Raw genomic sequence first — 22,319 nt, forward strand, 5'->3', positions numbered from 1 at the left:
ACTACATACAAAGTATATTATTCAACATGTTCATGAATGCTAGAATCTGATCCTTACTGGTGCAGTATTCTTACAAGAGCTATAGACTTCTTGGTAACCTTCGCCACAAAAGATTCTGCAAGCGTCTGATCTTGAGGCCACCGGTATGAGAAATGCTTAATAAACAGAAGAAAAACAAAAACACCAATCAAGAAGCTTACAACTGTGAAGAAAACCAGAGTTCCTTCTGTCTTGATTTTTCTCTTCTGTCCAAACAGGAATTACTGCAATCATTCTTTTTATGCAGCTTCAGCAGAAAAGAATGAGGGAGGGTAGCTTCACAGAACTACGGTAACACTTGACTGCACATCCTAGGCAATCACTCTTCTTTGAGAGAAAATGACTGTAAAGATGCCTGTACATAAGAACAACATGGATTTCTTTTCTTTCCAGAAACATGCTGAATAAGAGGAATCTTCAGATTATTGGAGTATTTTTATTTCTCTCTAATTTAGCTACACTAAGCTTCCATTAATCTACTATTCCAGCTAAGTTGACCTAGAGCAATGAGGATGTTCTTCTCTTCACAAACTACAGGTCTGACTCTATTGGTAAAGTTTTTTATGTTTTTAAAATGAGTGAATTAAAATCTTACTTGATTTTGATTAAGAGACCACAGAAAAGCACCTGTGCAGGGAGGACCTGCTGAGTGTTTTGTGTGTCTTAATTTCAACTTTGATAAATAGGAAGTCCAACACAAAACTGATTATATATAAAATATTTTGGTAGAAAATAAATGTATAACTTATTTAGATATTCTTTATACTTTGGTCCAATGGAAACAAACATCTTTGCAATTCTACATTTTTATCGATAGGTGGCAATAGTAATAAACATCCCAGTTTTTCCTATCTAGTTAACGTATCTAGCTATATCTGATGATTTTAAACCATTTTCTATTGTGGAAAGAATATGCTGATGACATTCAAACTAGGTTTTGGAATAGTACCATCTTTTTATAGTCTTATTTTTCAAACATGTGTACTTAGGTCCTTTGCAAATGACAGCAAAGCCTTTTGTTAAAATGAAATGACTGTGATATGCAGATAGTCAGTAATCTTATTAATCTTTAGAATGCTCATATTCACATGGTATCACTTTGCTGTTCTATGTCCTGCATTACTACAAATTCAGGCATGTTTCATGGTTTTCTGTCACAAATTTGCATACACCTTCACAACACAGACCTGGTTTCAAAACAAAGAGAAAAGACTTTACCATAGGGGTGGTAAAACCCTGGAAGAGGTTTCCCAGAAAGAGTGCAGCTTCTCCATCTGTGGAGAAGATTCAAGACCTGTTTGGACAGAGTTCTGGGTAACCTGCACTAGCTCAAGATTCTGCTGAAGATCTAGTCCACTGGGACTGAATTAGATAATCACAAGATTTCACTTCCAACCTCAACCATACATGTATATAGTCTGCACAAAAATAGGGATAAAAGAATTAAGGAAAAATTGTACTTAGTTTCTAAAGTTATAAGCATTTTTTTCTTTTTTTTCTTATTAAACAAAAATGGACTATTTCTCCTCATCTCCTGCAACCTCTGTATTTCAAATGACTGTGAGACTGAAGATGGTGCCTTTGTATGATTTAATCCTTCATTCTTCTGAGTAGGTGTCCAGAGCATTCTACTAAGCACTGCTATGGACTTTTTTCAATGAGGCTTGAAATTCCAGGTTCTGCTTGTCCTATGAATAAAAGCTAAAAAGTCTTGACAATTTTCATCAGACATTTTCTTCAGTGTTCTTTAAGAAATTTTTGTCCTAAGAAGATTGTGTCAGTTCTGTTATTTTTAATTAAACATCTATGGGTCTAATTTTTATGTTTCCTGTGAACAGCAATGGCCTCTTTCAACACAATAGTCTCTTAAGGTCCTATATTGTACTCTAGCTTTTGAGCTAAAACGCATCTATAAGGAAGTACCTATATGAAGGTTCAAGTACTCTCTTAACACTCAAAAATCTCAAGAAAGAAATATTTTTCATTTTTTAGAGCCTGCTTTAATCCATGATGACTTTCATTTGCTTCTATCACCATCTCTTGCCAGAATTGTCTTGGTGGGCGGCATCTTCAAAAATTATTTTAAAGAAAATCATAATGATGAAATCACCTTTCCCCACCCCCAAAAGAACGGAAATAAAACAAGTACATAATATATACAAATCCTACACCTCACTTATCCAGATGCCCATATATTAACTACTTCTCTCATTTACCACTGCTCCAGTTTCTGCCTCCAAATCCATTTTGTTTAAAACAGAATGTTGCCAACCTTATCATAAAGCCTAAAAAATTAACTAGATGCTGAGTACTTCACTGAAAATTTTCAGATGGAAAAGGTAGAACTGACAAGTTGCATTTAAAAGGACAACAATAATGCACATACTTGTTTGTCTCTGCACAGCTGTAGCTGGCTGAGTGATACTTTCATGGAAAATGGTTTGTACAGGTTCAAAGAGGCTTCCCGTACCCCAAAAAACCCAAACCAACTGACAAACAAACAGAAAGCACGCAACCATACAAGAGGGCAGGGGAAAATTATTCAAAGCAAATTCTTTAAAAGGCTTCATACTGAAAAAATGTTTCTAGCGCACAGTTTCTGAAGCTTACAGAAGTAAAAACAAAACAAAACAAAACAAACTTATGTGCTTCAGTGTAAATACACTGCTTATAATTTTCATGGCAATATACATTTACAGGTATCATGGAAATCTTTTATATGCTTTGGTATTAAAAATCATTGAAGACCCTGTCTTTATTTTAGATACAAAGTATGGCACCCAAGTAATTTTGAATGTTCAATATTCAACAAAATTACTGGGGAAAAGGAAGTAACATTTGACTCTCTCATTTACAATTATTATAAAAAAAAATAAAATTGTTGACACAGTATTAGAGTTGGTTACGTGCAGCACCTCCTTGTAGTCAACACTAAATTGCAAACAGTATTGAGTAAAAACAAAAACATTAGGATGCCTAGTAACCCTACACACTTTTACAGATGATGGTAAACTGCACAATAAACTTTTTACTAACTCCAAGTGATGGTGCATTCTAGAAATAACATCAACCTTCTTCATTGTACAGCGATATCTTTTAATTACTTCTTCAGCAATTTTCAGATAATCTGCATTATCATTAGTTTATAAATGTTGTTTTATGCTTAATAGGAGTACAAAGTCATAATTAAGATTTCCTGTTATCTTACAAAAGAGATCAGTAAGTTGTGAAGAATGTATTCACGCAAACTGGAGTCAGAGGGTGCTTTCCCACTGACCCTATGAAACCTACTATTATCAGTGGAGATATCCTGTATTTGAGAAAGCAGATTAGAAATTGCCCAATTATCTGGCACATTCTTGCTCTTTCAGTATTCACTGTATCTTACTGTCTTTTAAATCATATTTATGATATAAATATTTATATTTATGATTTAAAATAATTTAAAATAAATTATGAAAATTACAAATAATATTTAATAATTAATTATTATTAATTAAAAATATAATTATATAAAAATAAAATATTATATATTAATAATATTAATAATATTTAATAATTATAAATATAAAATTATAAATAAATGAATTTAAAATAATTATGATTTAAAATAGGATGGTTCTTGCTTTGTGTGGTAGGTATCTAATTTTCCCTGAAATAAGAGAGCTGGTTTCTGGCATAATAAACCATAAGACTTGTCTGAATTAATTCTTTCTTCAAAATCAATAACCATTGGGTACTAGAGAAAACTGGTCAGGAAAGCATTTGGTCTTGAGTGAGAACTTAAAAATTACTTATTTTTATTTTCTCATTTCATCTGTATGTTTTATCTCTAATCTGTAGCTGTCAGACTTCACTTTTCAGTCTTTAGGTACTGTTATACACTTGGCTGGTAGACTGTAGAGCTTTGTTATTCAATTTATACGCTTTGATCAAATCACAGCTCTGATGATCTACACAAATGACTGCTTTGTATCATTTGTTATAGGCCAGGATCTTTATACCTGAAGAGTGTGTGGAACATTTACACACCAGATAGTTCTTTCTTATATTTATTTTTCCTTAGCATAATATATTTTGATTTATGATGACACTAAAATTGCATCTACTAAAAATGCTTCATTGATAATGTTTATTTCCATTATGACAAACTCCACAGCTCATAGGGAGCTTGGATAGTTTTAGGGAGAGGAGGCATTAAGTGTTCTCTACACTAAGTCATTCAATTATATCTTAAAGATGCAACTGCATCTTTTCCTTCTCTTCTCTTCTTAAAATATGGTATTCCTATATTAAATTCCTGCTAACCCAAAAGAGAAAGTGGTGAACTCATAAACTGCTTTAAAAAACTGAACAAACTATAACAATTTTACCTGCAACAACTGGAGATTTTCTGTCATCCAGAAGTTGAACAGCAGTACTGGCTGTCACTACATTGCTTTTGTTTGCAGTTTCTGTAGGGTGCATTAAAAAAAAAAAGATAATGAAAGAAGATATTTCAGAATGAGGAAATTGAGATTTTTTTTTTTCCCCCTGGTTTGAAATAACAGACCATGAGGATTTAATGCTTTGAAAATTAGAAAGCCAACATCATGTTTTATCTATACACAGAATATACAGGCACTGCCATTTCAAAATTCCCCAGCATCCCAACAAGAAGCTTAAAACACTGAAATGAGTAATCAATTTTTGCCTTGCCTGCTAAATGTGGCAAAAAGGGTGACAATAAAATTGGCAACCAGGGTTGGGCTTCTCATTAATGTGGATGCTTGCTCTGCTGGACTTGTGTTGCTTAAAACACTAAGCTGTAAATTCCACTAGTGCAAATAATAAATGAAAACTGTTACAGCACATCTTGGGGTTTCACTTGGAGCCCTGTAAAAGATGTACCTGGTCAAAGGACTGGTAAATTAGCCACAAATTTCAATGCATACTTTAGATTAACATTTGAGATTAGCTACAGAGCCCTCTCAGTACTGACATACTTGCAATCCTTGCAGCATCATATATTGCTCAACATTAAAAGAATGAGAAAATTATAGACCTGTACTAAATGGGATTGAATAGACAAAGCTTCCAGGTATTTGCTCAGCAGCTCTTCTGTACCAAAGTGGAAAATGGTCAGCATTAAAAATGTTCTCCTTATCTTCAGCTGTCAGGAAATCTCTTGAGAATGAAGAGAGAGAAAGAAAATACTTGTTGGTTGTAGTATGGCACAAAATAATTTCTATCTTTGAAAGACAAGAAAAAACAAAATACAATCTTTCAAGAAAAGCAGTGGTTTGGGCCAATTTCTCTAATACCATTTGTTCAACAAAAGGGTTAATTTTAGCCCCTAATAATTATTTGTGACACTTGCAATTGCTTTTGTCGTAAAGGATGGAAAAAGTACTAAGAAAATAGCACCTCTAAGTACCACTAAAAACATTTATATTGATATATACGAAAAAAAATGCTTAGTCTAAATAGTCTTTTTCTCTAAGCACAATGCAAGAACTATGAACTTTACAAAGTGGAAAAGGCACTGGCTATTTAGTAGTTCGTTGCCACTGGCATTCACTCTTATGCAATGAAAAAAAGTAATTTAACAACCTAATTTCCAAATAATATGCAATTTAAAGTTTGCATTAGTGAAAAGAGTAAGTATGGTCTCCACACTGTTCTAGTTTGCTGTCTGACAGTAACAAATTGCTGTGCTATTGATTTCACCTGTCAGGCTACTCACACTACAACAGTTCCTTGTGATCTGATAAGCACTATATAAATTTATATTCAATACACCTAGTTTATTATCAAGTACAGATTTTCTTCTGCATTCATAATGCATATAGATTTGCGTAACACTATCAAACTGGTGCCTGAAAAAGTCATTAATTATGGGACCTTATTTTATAGATCTCTGTATTAAGAAACCTGTACCTCCACTAGATTACATCTTCTCCCAGCAAAACTGGAAACTCCTAAATGGTGAGACCTCCTGATTAGTTTCACCCTGCCCTCTTCTGTCACTTGGTTTTATTTCAACACCAAAAAATATTTCATAACAATGATGCAAAATTCCTGAAAAAGCCTACAGATGGGATACTAAAATTAAAAGAAAAAAAAAGTGATCCTCATCTGCAGATGTAGCATATTAATAATTCTGCTCTGAAGCATAAAGTTATGAGGCTAACCCCAAGGGACTGGGCAGAGAGTATATGTATGGGCTACAGGTGTATAATAGCTCATTGTTCCAAATGTTCCAGCTAAAGAAAGAATCTAAGGGATCCTATAACATCTTTCAAACTTGTTCTATGTATTTCAGTATGCCAATGTAAAACTCTGGAAGAAACAGTAAATGGGCTTCCTAAAACTAAATGTTTTTCTTCTTTTCTCCTACTGCTCCCAAATACAGCTTTGTTACATACTGATTAGTAAGCTGTTCTGGACCCACAAACAGGTTGATACGAGATAGTCCAGTCCGTGTTCCAAGGAAGGCAACTTCCACTCCCTTGTCAGAGTTCCTGAAATATAGCAGAACACAGGCAAAGCTGATGTTTCTAGACAGTAAACAGATAAAGCTATATTACTGTTAACAGAGAGAACAAGTGTACGCATGTTAAGAAAGACTGTTTATTTTTTAAACATTTATTTTTTTAAATGCTGGGGTTTAAGTTAAAGTCGTGTTTTTCGGAAAACATACAATGTAAAAATGCTATGTATACTAAGAGCCACTAAAAAGTGAAAGACAGTAAATTTGGTAGGATTCATGACAAGAAATTATATGGAAGTCATGGAATAAAAAGGTGTGGCATAGCTATGTGCCAACTATTTAATCACCACTGGCACCCAGTGACTTAAGATGGGCTGGAATTCCAGATCTTGCTCCCAGTACATTCAATACTTCCGTGATCATAGAATCTTAGAATAGTTAGGGTTGGAAAGGACCTTAAGATCATCCAGTTCCAACCCGCCTGCCATGGGCAGGGACACCCTACACTAAACAATGTTACCCAAGGCTCTGCACAACCTGGCCTTGAACACTGCCAGGGATGGAGCATTCACAACTTCCTCGGCCAACCCATTCCAGTGCCTCACCACCCTCACAGTAAAGAATTACTTCCTTATATCCAACCTAAACTTCCCCTGTTTAAGTTTTAACCCGTTACCCCTTGTCCTGTCACTACAATCCCTAAAGAATAGTCCATCCCCAGCATCCTTGTAGCCCCCCTTCAGATCCTGGAAGGATGCTATGAGTTCTCCATGCAGTCTTTTCTTCTACAGCCTGAACAGCCTCAACTTTCTCAGCATATCTCCATACAGGAGGTGCTCCAGTCCCCTGATCATTCTCATGGCCTCCTCTGGACTTGTTCCAACAGTTCCATGTCCTTTTGATGTTGAGGACACCAGAACTGCACACAATACTCCAAGTGAGGTCTCACAAGAGCAGAGCAGAGGGGCAGGATCACCTCCTTCGACCTGCTGGTCACGCTCCTTTTGATGCAGCCCAGGATACGGTTGGCTTTCTGGGCTGCGAGCGCACAATGCTGGCTCATGTTCATTTTCTTATCGATCAACACCCCCAAGTCCTTCTCTGCAGGGCTGCTCTGAATCTCTTCTCTGCCCAACCTGTAGTTGTTTCTGGGGTTGCTCCGACCCAGGTGTAGGACCTTGCACTTGGCATGGTTAAACTTCATTAAGTTGTCATCAGCCCACCTCACAAGCATGTTGAGGTCCCTCTGGATGGCATCCCTTCCCTCCAGCGTATCAACTGAACCATACAGCTTGGTGTCACGGCAAACTTGCTGAGGGCGCCCTCAATCCCACTGTCCATGTCACCGACAAAGATGTTGAACAAGACCGGTCCCAACACCGATCCCTGAGGGACACCACTCGTTACTGTTCTCCAGCCGGACATCGAGCCATTGACCACAACTCTTTGTGTGCGGCCATCCAGCCAGCTCTTTATCCACCGAGTGGTCCACCCATCAAATTGATGTCTCTTCAATTTAGAGACAAGGATGTCATGTGGGACAGTGTTGAATGCTTTGCACAAGTCCAGGTAGATGACATCAACTGCTCTGCCCCTGTCCATCAGTTCTGTAGCCCCATCATAGAAGGCCACCAAATTGGTCAGGCAGGATTTCCCCTTAGTGAAGCCATGCTGGCTGTCACCAAGCAGCTTGTTGTTTTGCATGTGCCTTAGCATGCCTTCCAGGAGAATCTGCTCCAAGATTTTGCCAAGCATGGAGGTGAGACTGACCGGTCTGTAATTCCCCGGGTCATCCATTTTCCCCTTCTTGAAAATGGGGGTTATATTATATTAGGCATGACCATTGCTCAAGAAAGCATAAACTAAGCTAGATTTAAATCCACATAGCTGCCATCAGGATATGCTTTAGCCTCTACACCTTAAGAAAAAAAATGTGGCACATAGCTTAGGCTCATCTCTTTCTGTCTTTTGTCAGTACCAAGCTAGCTACTTTAAAACTAGTTGTTGTATGGGTACAAGAACTTCAGTCATATTACCACAAAACCTGGGACCATAGTCTTGGCCATCTTGCTGTCCCATACTTCATTCTTCGAAAATGTCCTGCCTCATTTGTGTAAGTCAAAACATGAAAGGGGATCAAAAGTTTCCTGCTAGCATCTCTCCACAGCTGCCTTCCTTGTGTTTACTGCATCTACTATTTCATTGTGCAGGAGGATTGAAAGAAACCTTAAACCTCTATATAAATTCATCAATGTCTACAATATATTATCATGCAACAATTTCTTTATCTTCTAAGTGGAGACTGGCTAATCCTTAGTTTGATGACTCAGACCTTATCACATTGATTTTACTCATTCAATATGAGTATGTGCTTTACAGCAATATATGTTTTCATTCAACTTAAAAATTATTCAAATTTAGCAAAATATAATAAGGACAATCTCCAGAATTGCCCTTCAACCACATTATTTCATGCAAGTTACTAATCTCAATACTTGCTTTCTTTAATATATCTCACATTTTGCTACTTAACACCTTCATACATCATAAAACAAATGAAGTAAAACAAACTCTAAAAACGACGAGCTGATCCCGATTATCTATAACAGGAACCTAGATCCTAGTCAGTTCTGGAAAACAACCAAACAAACCAACCAACCAAAAGAATTAAGTATATTATTTACTTTACTAGTGCAAGTTTTTCCATATAAAATTTGCTTTGAGACAAATTACCAATCCCATCCCATCAACAAATTTGGTAAATTTTTCATTATATTTGTCAGTTACTCTAAACTGCTTGTTAGAAATACTTAGAGCTATAAGTCACAGATAGAATGCAATTTCATTAGTTATATCGGGTAGTCTTACAACTAACCATTGTTATGTACACATAAACACTTAACACTGAACTCAAAATTAGTGGTATTTAGGATCAAATGGCTAATATAACATTTTCATTCATATTAGGATTTCTTACGTTCACAAACATAACTATTAAAGATGTACCCATGACTGACACATAATGACCAACATAAAGCTTGCTTACTCTGATTTATTTAATGCTAGACTGGTCCAATAAGCTTCAATTGGTGCACTCACGACTGCATCAAACAGCACTTCCTGGATCAATTCTTTATCACCTATTACAATATATTAAAATCGGTAAACATATGTGCACATAAAGAGGAACTTTTTTAGATGAGTAAATAATTTTTTATACTGTACTATGTTTAATCTGTGATATGCATTCAAAATTTTTGCACTATTAAGCATTTACTATGTAATATTACATAGTATTTTACCACAATGCAGTTTTCCATGTATCATTTCAGTGCACTGACAAAAATTTTAGGTTAAAGCAAAAAAAATAATTCTTTACTTCACGTAACACATTCATGTACTTATTATCTAATGCTCATATTTGCATTTGACAAGACTAACTAAAACAATTAAGTCCACTAACAGTCACAGAAGCTCTACATTTCTGCAAATAGACAAAACATGCACTTCTTTGTCTGACGGTTTGTTTTGTATTCTGCTTTACAGTTCAGAAATGCTAATTGCATACACATTCTTCCCAAAATACTCGTGAAATACCTAGCATATTCTTTAGAAGCATGATCCAAGGCTTGATTCAGACCAATCATGTTAAACTTACAAAACCAGATGGAGTAATAATGTTGCACAGTATAGCTACACCATCTGAACAGAAACTTGAAAACTTGGTTCAGGCATATCATTTACTGGAAAAGTCAGTCATCAATATCTTCATTGATACACTGGAAAGAGCTCAAAACCAAATGAAATTCCAAAGTGACAATAGCCAAGCAATCCAATTTCAACTTATCACTGTTTAAGCTCAGTAGCTTTGTATTTTGCAGGAGGTTCAGTGCAACATTTTAGCTGGAGTAAAGCCTACTACATGCGTATTCAACAAAATACTTACATTGGAGCAACGGCTCTTTTCCTGTGAGGTAGCGTTTAATTGCTTCTAGTTGAGTCATTTGACGGTGTTCAGGATGTAAATCAGTGTTGCAATAGGACCTGTGAACACGTTGTCAAAGCATTAAGATGTTAATATGTATAAGCATGATCTCTCTTTGAACATAAAGAATTTGGCTTAGCAAGCACAAACAATATGAAACCAAGAAGGATAACAGACACAAATTTCATGCTTTGCTTAAGGCTTACCATTCATCTGCTAAAGATACATCAGGGTGTTCTAAATCATGCAAACCTGTAACAGGAATAATAATGGGTTATTTAGGGAGCAGTCTGGGTAACAGATGGTTATTTACATACACTCTATAACATAAACTCTTACTTCTTGGAAAGTGCATTATTACCACAACATAATAAATCACAGTAAACTATGTTCAAGTACACTTTAGGGTCTAACAAACTGGCAAAACCCAACTAAATCATATCTAAAACTGAAAAGGTAGGAAAACCTTTTTTTTGTGCTGTTATGTTTTACTTGTACAAATTACTCACATGATACATTTGAAGTTTAGAAGAAAACTTGAGCAAAGGAAATACACAATGCTAACTGTCTCATACTCCCTTGCTCTATTTGTCTAGTAAAGTTCTTTATGCTAAAATGCATACTTCACATTTCATGAAAGTTGTTCTCTTTAGAAGAAAAAAATCTTTAAAAAGAATAACTCCCTCAAAACCTAGGTACATAGCACATGAACACATACAGTAACTTAAAGGATTGTTCAGAATAGGTTTATTGTACTAACAGGTCATGTAAATACTTGTAAATAAGAACTATATCATTAATTATATAGCTCAATAAAAATGTACTTTGGCAATTTTAAAAACTCTTAAAACACTTGTCAATAGACAATAAGCAAACAGGATTTTGAAGACAGGGTCTGGCTTTAAACCACCAGAGTACATAATGAACAAGGACAGAGCTACAGTGATTAAGGAAAGCAGAGGAGTCAAAACTAGAACTATAATTATAATCCTTGGAAAGAACAGTGAGGTGTCAGAATCAGTGAAGGTAAGAGTGGGAGAAAAGGACCAATTAGTTATGGCTATGTTAATGTTTCTGGTGCTGCACCCAGGAGGATACATCAGACAAGACTGTCTGAGATGATGGCTGGTGAAAGAAAACAGGTAAAAGAGATGTTTGGAACAGTTTGGAGAGTACGCAGCTCCAAGTCTCCTGCTGTGCTCTCTTTCTATCTAGACATGTGTTTGCTGTGCAAGGGACTCAAACTTCAAAGCATTTATTTTTAAATCTCTCTTCAGTACAGGAACATATTCAAGTCCCAAAATACAGCTGAGGAACAAATGCCTGAAGAAATTAACTGTCTTATTTAACAGCTCTGACAAAACAAGAAGCAGAATTGGAAACGGAGGCTTCAGTATAACATCAGAAAGCATTCCTCTATTGAAACATTTTTTGCTCAGTAAATGCTAAAACTTCTTAACTGATTTTGATCTTGTCAGACTACTTTATCATCACTCACTGCTGATGCTTCCAGTCATTTTAATCATGGACTTATCAAAAAGTAAAACCATAAAGAAAGACAGTCCTTCCCCTGGCTACTTCTACTGTTAATATAAACATGCAAAATGTAAGTCCCTGTAGACAATCCCAAAGTTGTTACAGCTCTGAAAAAGTTTATAATGTATAGCCTGAACAAAAACCCAGAACCACTACAGTGCTCTTAGTGGTTGCTTCATTCAGAAAAGACCACAAATGATTAACATTGGACCCCGAGTGATTCCCTGGAACACTAAGAGAGGAAGACAGAAGACGATTCCCATCTAAAGAAGATTTACAATGACTATGATTAATAAAATGAGGGAAAAAAATCCCATGAAGTAAAAGATATTTAAAAAAAAAAAAAAAGAAAAAACAACAAAAAACAACTAATTACCTTACATAATCTGCAGACAAACAAACAAGCTTTAGGTCTACCAAATCAACAATAAAACTACTGTGTAAGCAACATGAGAAGGTAGGTATCTTACCTTCTTCTACTGTTACATTCCCTCTGAAGAAATATTTTCCATGTCCTCTAGAGAGAGCCACACCTAAACTGTGCAGAGAAATAAAGCAGACCTTGAAAACTGTGAGACAAACAATAACAGACACTCAGAGCTATTTTAATTTCTAACATTGCCAGCTAGTGTACTGTGATTAACTTTAAAACTGTTTGTTTCCAAACCCTCACTGATCATATGCATTGTTCAACTGGCTGTTTCAATGCTGTTTCAGTTCTGATGTTCCTGTAACAATTGGTTGTATTTATGTGTGCTTAGAGGTGCTCTAAACCATTATTCTCTGGCAAACTAATAAAGGAGCCCCTCTCAGCTCACTGCTGCTCACCCAGCATGAGATTTCTTCAGCTGAGCCTTGAACACTGCCTTACAATGAGGGAGACACTTTTTTGTAAATCAGACTAAGCTGTTCAGAAAGAATGTAAGTATGGGAATCAATGGAGCTACCGAGAGGAAAAGAACTTCATATGTGACAACAACATCATGCGTCCTCTTAGACTAATTTTTCTGTGTTTCACATTTTTAGCTAGTTTAACTTTTTTGCATTAACTTCAGCTTCATAAATTGTCAGCAGTTATATACCCAGTTTGGCCTGGTTTTTAGTCTCCCATTTAAACTATGCAAGTTTAATGAACTTGCTAGGGGATCCCATGCCTCCTCTTATTGAGCGCACACACAGACACACACACACAATCTTCTGGCATTCATTCATTCAGAGGGATTATATTGGGCTATAAATCTGCCAATAATCAGTAACACTGAATATGCATGGGCTGATACTTTAAGTACATGTAGAGGCATCAACTCCAAGAGTACACATGCTGCAATCAACAGCTCAGTCTGGAAATGGGCTGAACAGTAAACATCTTTGACACTACAATGTATATTTAAATAAATTTTGCCCCTGCTGTCTTCCTGAATCTGTACTCCTACCCATCAAAACCAGATACAGACCATGCTGAAAAAGGCAGGGCAGTTTTCCTACTATATTTCTGTCCTAAGAATCAGAACTTACTGCATGCTTACATGTAGCCCCATATATATGTTTATCAAACAGGTTAAGAATCACAGTGCCAAAGAAAAAAAAACAAGCACAAACAAAAAAGCCCAAACAACAATAAAAAAATCCCAGAAAATGAAAACAAAACAAAGACCTCACTGAGTTTTACCACCCATGTGTGAATTTTAACAATAAACACATGCATTAGAGATCAGAGAAATGTGCCTATATTTTCTCTATGTGTAATGTACCTCAAGCTCTGTGAAATGGTTCCACTGAAGAAAATTTCAGTTGAGTATTGCAACTATAAGCCTCCTGCTTTAAGTGTAAGGTACAGTTAATGTTCTTTTATTAATGGATTATTTTTAATTCAAATATGAGCAATATGAAAAGTGACTTCCTGTCTGTCTTTTCATTTTTTTCCTCCTAAGATGCATGCCAAAATAACATGGCTGACTTACTCAGTTTTTGTTATACAAATACACTGAAGGTAGTTCAGAAAAACAAAATATCCAAACCTCAAATTGGAAGTGAAATACTATTTCATTTTACATTACATTTTTGTTGTGGAAAAAAAATCAAAATGGGCTCAATATGTAGTTTCTTAAATGGATTATAGTATTTATAGCTCTCCAAGTACTTGCAAAAGCCTTTCGTTCAATGTAAACCTCAACTGAATATTTTTTTAATGAAACATAAGCCATGACAAACACTGTGAGTTTGACTGCGTGAGCTTGCACAAACTTTCCATCCCTGGAAAAGTTTAAAGGAATGCTGGTAGGCTCCTTTTCCTTACTATTTTCAGCATTGTTCAGGAATATTTCATTGTCAACTTTTGCTGATGAGCTTTTCATGAGTTCACAAGTTCTATATAAATACAAATCCAATGAGTCAGATGAAATGCCCATTTATTATGGTCAGCTTTACCTGAACGGAGTACCCTTGATGTCTGTATAATAGTAGTCATTTGTCATCACCAATACCCGCTTCTAGATTCAGAACAAGAAAGTCAGAAGGGGAGGGAGGAAGAAGTTAGTTTGCTATAATAAAAGTATAAAAGATCAAGTGGTTAGTCACTGATAAAATGACAAATAATGTTTACATTCTGTGAGTGAAAAAAATACACTTCAGTGAATCATATTTATAGAAATCTTTAAAATTGTTTTAAAAAAATGAACTGTTTGCTTTATACTTAGTTGGAATAATATTTTATACATTGTACCCCTTTATCCACTGTCTTCTTCACTTCCATTGAGAATTTCCCTGTTTTCCGATTGACCATTGCATTTCGTAGCTGAAATGAAAAAAATGCACATCAACTCCTTTATTTGCATTTTCTGTAATTCTTTCAACTCTGAGCTCTCTGGTACACTCATTTGGCCCAAGCAGTACCTACTTTTCTTCATTTATTTGTCTTCAGTAGCTCTACTAAACACTGTACAACCCCCTTAGAGATTTTATTATTGACTGTATATGCCAAGACTCCTGCCACATAACTTTGGGCAAGTTTTCAGCATTCTTCATAGTAAAATATCCCTTTGTGTACTAATCTGGATCTGATGAGGGATAAACACTGTAACTGACTACTATTCTGCAGTTACTGCATAGGAAGATAAGGACTAAGTTCCCAACTGGATTTTGCTGAAGTTAGACAAGGGCTCAGTGTTTAAATACATCGACAATTATACATATAATAACAAAGCATAAAAGAGAAACCCCCACTTACCCTACATTATTCATTTTGCTTCTGCTAGATACCCTACATTAGGCTGCATCCTAAATTGCATCTTATCTGCATCAGAAATTAGAAATAGTAAAAGAATGACAGCCCGTTTGATCAGTAACCTGTTTCAATGGGAATACACAGCTTGTGTTCTGTGATTCCCTCCAATTGTCCATTGATGTCCAGGTGCCCTTTCAACATAACAAATATTACCTCTGTAATGGAAGCCTTAGGTCAGTCGCAGCTTTAAGAATTGGCCTGGACCACTCCCTCTCAAGTCATCCAAAAGACTTTTAAATCCCCTTCAAAACCAGGTTTAATTACTATATAAACCAAAATCTCAAAGCAGAAAAAACCAGAAAACAAATGAAAAGGGGTTTTTACACAGTGATCTATCTGCTGCTCTGCAAGTTCAGTCTGTTACTTTTTAGATTACCACAAACACTACTTTTTAGTAATTTTTTTCTAGTCTCTACATGAGCTGCAGTCTCACAGATCTGAGCTGCAAAGTCCCTCACACATAACCTACAAAAAGCCTTCCCTCAGAACACCTATTTGCTCTCTAGGAAAGAAGAGCTTTCCTCCAAGAGGGTACCAGCTGACACAGCCTCTCTCTTAGCTGATCATGCCAGGATGATGAAGAGCAAAAAAATCCCAAACGTTTTGCAGTATCCCACACGACCCAGACACAGCTGATCTGAGAGCAGGGTCTCTGGGCTGGAACGGAAGAATGAAAAGACATGGGTTTTGAGAAATCTTCAGCCTTAGTGTTTTGATTTTGCTTATTTACCAGTTCAGGACTCTGGGGAAGAAATAAGAAAGTTATCATGTAGCAGTTATACCACCCATGTATGGAAATATTTTATTTGAATGCTTTTAGATTTGCTAATGGAAGAAGTAATTTTTTTGCCTTTTGTGGTAAGAAGCACCTATAAATCTTTCACACGAAAATTCCACTATCACTGATCAATTCACACTCCCTCTTCAGGGATATTCAAAATGCAGAATAATATTGACAAAATTTTTATGTCTCTGCTATTGCTAGTCTAAACATAATTTTGGACACTGTGCTCTTGCTGAATAAACATCTCCTGTTCTCCAGTACTTGCCCAATTGCCAAATTGGGCAATTCAGTCAGATTTTAATGAAAAACTGTGAAGATAGCTGTATCGGTGCACTCTGCAGGCTTTCCAAGTTAGTATGGAATGAAGAGAAAGGTCAAACTTGGCAGTGAAGTATCTGGTTTTATTCTCATGAACAAGTTGAATGTGGCTGATCTATCAAAAACTGCAAACTTTGCAGCTCTTTAAATTTAATTCTAGGGCATCCAGATTTGAATTAACAGTCCTACTCTTCTGTCAGTGAGTGTAAAAGAATAATTTTTAGCTGGAGGCATGTATAAAGTAAAGCATATATTTTACTGCAGATTTTTTTTAACAATACATAATAAGCAATTCTGGAAATAGTTTCCTATTTTAAGTTTTGTGGTTTTAGACTTGGAGAGCTGGTCTTAATTAACCATCTACTTTCTAACATTTACAGAACAGTTCCATTTATCTTTAACATGGTTTTCATTTTTCTCCTATTGGTGCCTGCAGCTGTCTAAGACCCATTCCTCCCACAAGCCTCAGGCAAGTCATAGATTTACAAAAAGGGCCTCCAAACTCTCAGTAGTGTTTAAGATCAAGTCTGCATGTGGGATTTAAAGTCTTACTTTTCTTCTTCTTTTTTTTTTCCTTGCTGTGATTACATTTATTGGCTTTGTAATCTGGTTTCTCAGCTCTTCTGTAGTTTCATCTCCCTCCTCAAATGCATAAAATAAGTACTGCCTCAGTTGGCTTCAAGCCCCAAAATTTTCATTCATGGTCTTTTTTATTTGGAAAAAAAAAAATTCATTCAGGTAGAAATTATAATAAAAAGAATTTTAAGAAGTTAGTTAATGAGAAAAAGGTTTTTGTCCAATCTATCTGAATGTCTTTGGTCCTGCACATTCCCAAACTTTGCTGGGAGACACTGTTAGTTTAATAAGCTGATGCTAAGATTTCTATTTCTAATAAAATGCAGTAACAGAAAGATAGCAGGTACTGTTAACCTGGAAAATGATCTGATAAATACATATTTACACTGACTCTATTTCATGAAAAAAAAATCTAACCTTAGGTCTGCCACCGTTTCCTTACTGGATGATTAGAGAAAACCTATTTCTTTACCTCTTCCGAGCAATATGAATTACTACCCTTCAACTAAATATCTTCCAATCAATTTCTAACAACCCATTTTCACTGTTATAATATGACATCATTCTATATTCTTGGAAAACTATGTAGCCATTAAATTAATGTGGTAAAAAGTAAGAAAATATCTTAATCAGCTACCACATAAGTGATCCGTGGGAGGAAAATACACCAGTAATAGTAGTTATTAAAAGCAGCTACATGAATACATTAATTCTTTCCCTCTACAGTTGAATAAACAATGCTAAGATCTTCAAATCTAAGGCCTTGGGTGAAGCACAGCCACATGTAGCTCTCAAGTCAATAATTTACTTCACAAAGTTTTAAGTGTCTTACAGAATGTTTACCATTTTCACTCAAAAATAACAACATTAAGGAATCACTTATTACAGAAGATTAACAAAAATAACCCACATTTTTGGACACTCATTTGGACCCTCACAAAATTTTCATAAATAGATGGATTTCATTACAGTAATCTGCTCAACTTCCCTCAAATTCCATTTTCATTCTAGCTCTAATGCCAACAACTTTGCCTGTAGCTCCAATATTACTTTATTTCACATCTTCTATTTTACTCTTCTATTAGTATTTCTGACCATCAGCCCCTCTGAAGGTCTTAGTAACATGATACAAATGACTTATATATTATTTCACACGAACACAAAAAACTTCTAATGACATGCCTTACTTTTAAAAGTAGTTGTAAAAATATTATTTGTTTGACATTGCATTTTTTCTACTTAGATATGTGCATGAAGGTCTCCGCTTGTGTGTCATTGCTGAAGTATTAGGACAACATTTGGAATGTTAATACATTTTTCTAGAATATTTAACCTGCTGTTTTTTTTCAGATAACACTTGGTCACTACTCATCAAACACCAGATGCGTAGGCTGTTTTACAAAACCTATCTATTGGTGGATTATTTAACAACGAATGTCTGCTTATCCAGGCATGCACTAATGAATGATTAGCATTGATGGGGATTATTCAAGGAATCAACTAAAACTCTGAATTTCTACTAAAATATGATGAAAAATGGGTGATAACACTTGGTCACTACTCATCAAACACCAGATGCGTAGGCTGTTTTACAAAACCTATCTATTGGTGGATTATTTAACAACGAATGTCTGCTTATCCAGGCATGCACTAATGAATGATTAGCATTGATGGGGATTATTCAAGGAATCAACTAAAACTCTGAATTTCTACTAAAATATGATGAAAAATGGGTGATTAAAACTTTAAAAATTAAGCAGAAAAGTATTGGAAGATATAAAAATGGAAAAAGAAAAACATACAAAAGAGAAATAATAAAAAAACATGAAGGTTTAAAAGCTGTACTTAACTAAAGTGATAACATTTGAAAGGAGAGAGGAAAATTTAAAAGGTCATTTGCAGAGAACTGGTTGAGTAATACATGATCAAAGATAAGAGAAAAGGCAAGGTATAAAATATGAAGTCAATGTGATTGCCAAGATTGCAGAAGGTTGCTACAGTATATGAAAATCTAATGAGGAAGCCTTAAATTGTGTATACATAGAAAACTGCACAAAGCTATACAAGAAACATTTTTAAAAGTTTGACTGTACACTCCAACAGAAAACTTTAAATAAGGAAGTAAGATGGCCTCCTAGGAGAGGATGAGGATAATCTATCACCTGATGAAACAGACAAATCTTAAAACATAAATGAACTGTTTCACTATTCACAAAGGGGGTGGAGAGAGGGAGGAATGTAAGATATATATTTTGTAAGGGAGAAAGAAAATATAGACTAATGTCAGAACAGGGATCAAGAAATTAGTACATCTGAAGACTGACAAGACTCCAGGGACAGTTGTACGTGATCCATCCCAGATTTCAGAAGGACATGACAAAGTAAACATGGGAACCTTCAGTGGATATATTCAAAACCTCTCTGGAAAAGCAGAAGTACAAGGGACTTGAGAGAAGCTAACAAAGTATTGATATTTGAGAAGGGATTGAGGAGACATCTATGAAAAATACAGACATGAAGTCATGACTTTAGCAGTAGCAGACTTATGGGAAAAACTAAATTACAGGACAGAGAGGGTGAACACCTGGAAAGTTACGATTTAATTAAGGACAGTCAGCACTGATTCACACAAAACGAATCATGCCTAACAAATCAGATTTATTGAGGAAGTAACAGAAAGACCAGGCAAAGGTTAAGCCATGGACATAAGGAAAGCTTTTGATACAGTACTGCAGAAAAGGCAAAGGCTGAAAGGTAAGAGTGAACTACAGAGTAGATGGAGCACTGAAAAATTAGTTTAATGGAATGGACTGTGTGCATAACAGCTGATAGGCATAGAACACATACTTCTGCAGCTACCCATATGTCTAAAATTAGGAGTTTAGAGTGAATCTGTGCTCAGAACAGAGGTCAAAGAATCCAATTTTGCTTATTCGTCTGATGTTTTTTAGATTTTGTACATTAAGGAGAACAGCTCTCATTACTTACATTAAGGAAAGAGGGATCTCATGGAAAGAAGTTAAAAATTATTCTTTCAGTTGAGTTTCAGCAGTTGTCTGTGTCAGCCCTAAAGAGATATTCTGTTCCCTTCTCTAGCACTATGCAAAAATACACAATGGAATGCATGGAGAATGCAAGGGTACTGAGTTTTACCAAAGATACAGAGTCTTTTCTTGCAGTAAATGCATATGTAAGGAAGAATCAATACAAACCAGCTATAAAATTCTGAATGAAGGTGCTATTGCCTTTCCCTTCCTGAAAGCAGTCCTCTCTAATGACTACTTAAACGGTTTCCAGATAGTGGGATGCAACAATGTCTTCTGACAGGGTTTTTAAACACATCACTTACCACATCATCTCTGTCTTCCCACTCGACCTCAGACAGATCCACACTACTGTAGTTGGGCTTTCTTCGTTTCTTCCCCTCTTCATACTGGCATAAAAAAGGTGAAATACTTAGCACATCCTGGTTTATTTGTACATAGATTTTTTTATCAGAACATGTTACAAATGTGATGGATGCATGCTGATTGTATGCAATACACATAACAGTAGGCAGTTTAATTCATACCAAGTACACCATATTGCTGCATGAGTGTTATCTGTGTACTAAAAACCTATACCACACGTGATTATTTGCATGATCTCTTGCCGTAATACAAAGCTTTTCTTGATGGACACACTGGGATGTCGAACTCAGCAGTTGTATGCTCTTCTCCAAACATGGAAAACACATGAGATCTTGATCTTGTAGTTTATGTTAAATGTCTCAAACTGGCTCTTTCAGCTGTACAGGAAGTTATATTTACTATAATCTTATCAAGAAAATGTTTACCCATTTCTCTTTAAACAAGATAAGATGCAAGTCTTGGGAAGTATGGTGTTAACATTTGCTGATACTACATTTTATCTACAACTTCATGAGAGAAAAAGTAATAGTAATGATAATTTATGGGATTTTATCACTAGACACTGTTACACTGTAAATCACACTTTTAACACAAACATTTTAGTGACAAATTGATTTGACACCAAAGTGTTTATAACATAGGAAATTCTGCCCTCTGCTGAACATTGACAATCAGAGAGCCTACTAGCATAAGAACAAAAACCTTGCTTGGTGGAAGAAGAAAAAAGTATTTTAAAAGATCTATGAATAAAGAATATGAATGGTTAAGAAAAATTATGAGAATTTGTTTGAAAAAAATAAAGCTAGGAGAGGATCAACATAATGTGAATGTGGTCTTTTATCTCTTATGATGCATATAAACAGGAGGGAAAACCACAAGTCTTTCTATGAAGTATGACAGGAGACATTGGGATACTGTGAAGAATCTCCAAATTACTTTTGTGACTCCCCAGCAACAGCATCATAGAAGCATAGAAAATGCACCTGTAAGGCAGTATATATAGCCAATTCTCCTCCCTCAGGGGAGGTCCAACTATACCATAAACCAAACCTGTCAGTATTTGAAACAGCCAATTTATCACCAGAGCCACTGTTGCAGGAACTTTCAATCACATTCTGCAGATTACAGAGAAACAAGAAAGGCCAAGGAAAAACTTGCTCTCTGCGCATTAAGAAGGTCATTCCCATCCTGACTTTTCTCTTCCATAAATTAAAAGATTCGTATATGAATCCCACAGTTGATTTTGTAGACCACAGTATTTAAAGCCAGGAATGACAAAATCTTCCTGAAGAACAGCAAACTTTTAAAAATATTTTTTGTGATATTGGTAGCACTTTAAAGTTTCTTCCAGCACAGGCTTCACTGAACCTCCTTAATTGTTGCTCATAACAATTTGTATACTTCAATTATTTCTACAGATTATTATTTTGGGAATGTGGAATAAAATCCTGAATCAATTAGCATTCTTCTTTTGAACAACAAAAAATGCTAGCAACTTTCTTGGTGTAAGTCCTGGTGTAATACTAAGTTCTGAGAATTCATGCAGATGCAATTGAAAAGTACTTTCATGTGCTTGTTCTTGCCCCTTCTTCTCCACTAGAAGCCACAATTCTTGTAACAACAAGGTTATTTACTTCTGGGCTAATGGTATTCAACAGATAGGTAGAGAAATGTAAAGAATTTCAGCACATGCTTATACACTAGACTGTGAATTCAAGCAGCTCAGCACTATGATTAATTCTTGCTACATGACAGCTTTGATATTGAAGGAGATAACTATATCCAAATACTAAAGTACAAAATTTGCAGCCAATATAGTTAGCAAGAATAAAATATGAGAGGATACCATCCAGTTCATTAGCAGGGCTTGATTTTTGTAGCTAATGTTTTGCAAGCCTTTTATTATGGCTGCAGCT

The 22,319-nt window shown here is 35.5% G+C and overlaps 1 protein-coding gene across 1 annotated transcript in view; it reads right to left on the bottom strand.

Moving 5' to 3' along the window:
* CACNA2D3 (calcium voltage-gated channel auxiliary subunit alpha2delta 3) overlaps positions 1 to 22,319 on the bottom strand; it is a gene marked incomplete at its 5' end in the record, with an annotated part of 460,819 nt that overhangs the window by 81,146 nt on the left and 357,354 nt on the right. The window contains 10 exons of the mRNA XM_080625495.1: positions 4,413 to 4,493; positions 5,084 to 5,205; positions 6,447 to 6,542; positions 9,558 to 9,651; positions 10,458 to 10,555; positions 10,703 to 10,748; positions 12,503 to 12,570; positions 14,460 to 14,521; positions 14,755 to 14,826; positions 20,343 to 20,426. Of these exons, the coding sequence (XP_080481621.1) occupies positions 4,413 to 4,493; positions 5,084 to 5,205; positions 6,447 to 6,542; positions 9,558 to 9,651; positions 10,458 to 10,555; positions 10,703 to 10,748; positions 12,503 to 12,570; positions 14,460 to 14,521; positions 14,755 to 14,826; positions 20,343 to 20,426 (823 nt within the window). The remainder of the gene's footprint in view (positions 1 to 4,412; positions 4,494 to 5,083; positions 5,206 to 6,446; positions 6,543 to 9,557; positions 9,652 to 10,457; positions 10,556 to 10,702; positions 10,749 to 12,502; positions 12,571 to 14,459; positions 14,522 to 14,754; positions 14,827 to 20,342; positions 20,427 to 22,319) is intronic.

This window comes from Psittacula echo (genome assembly GCF_963264785.1).
Source record: "Psittacula echo genome assembly, chromosome: 9".
NCBI classification, from domain to species: Eukaryota; Metazoa; Chordata; class Aves; order Psittaciformes; family Psittacidae; genus Psittacula; species Psittacula echo.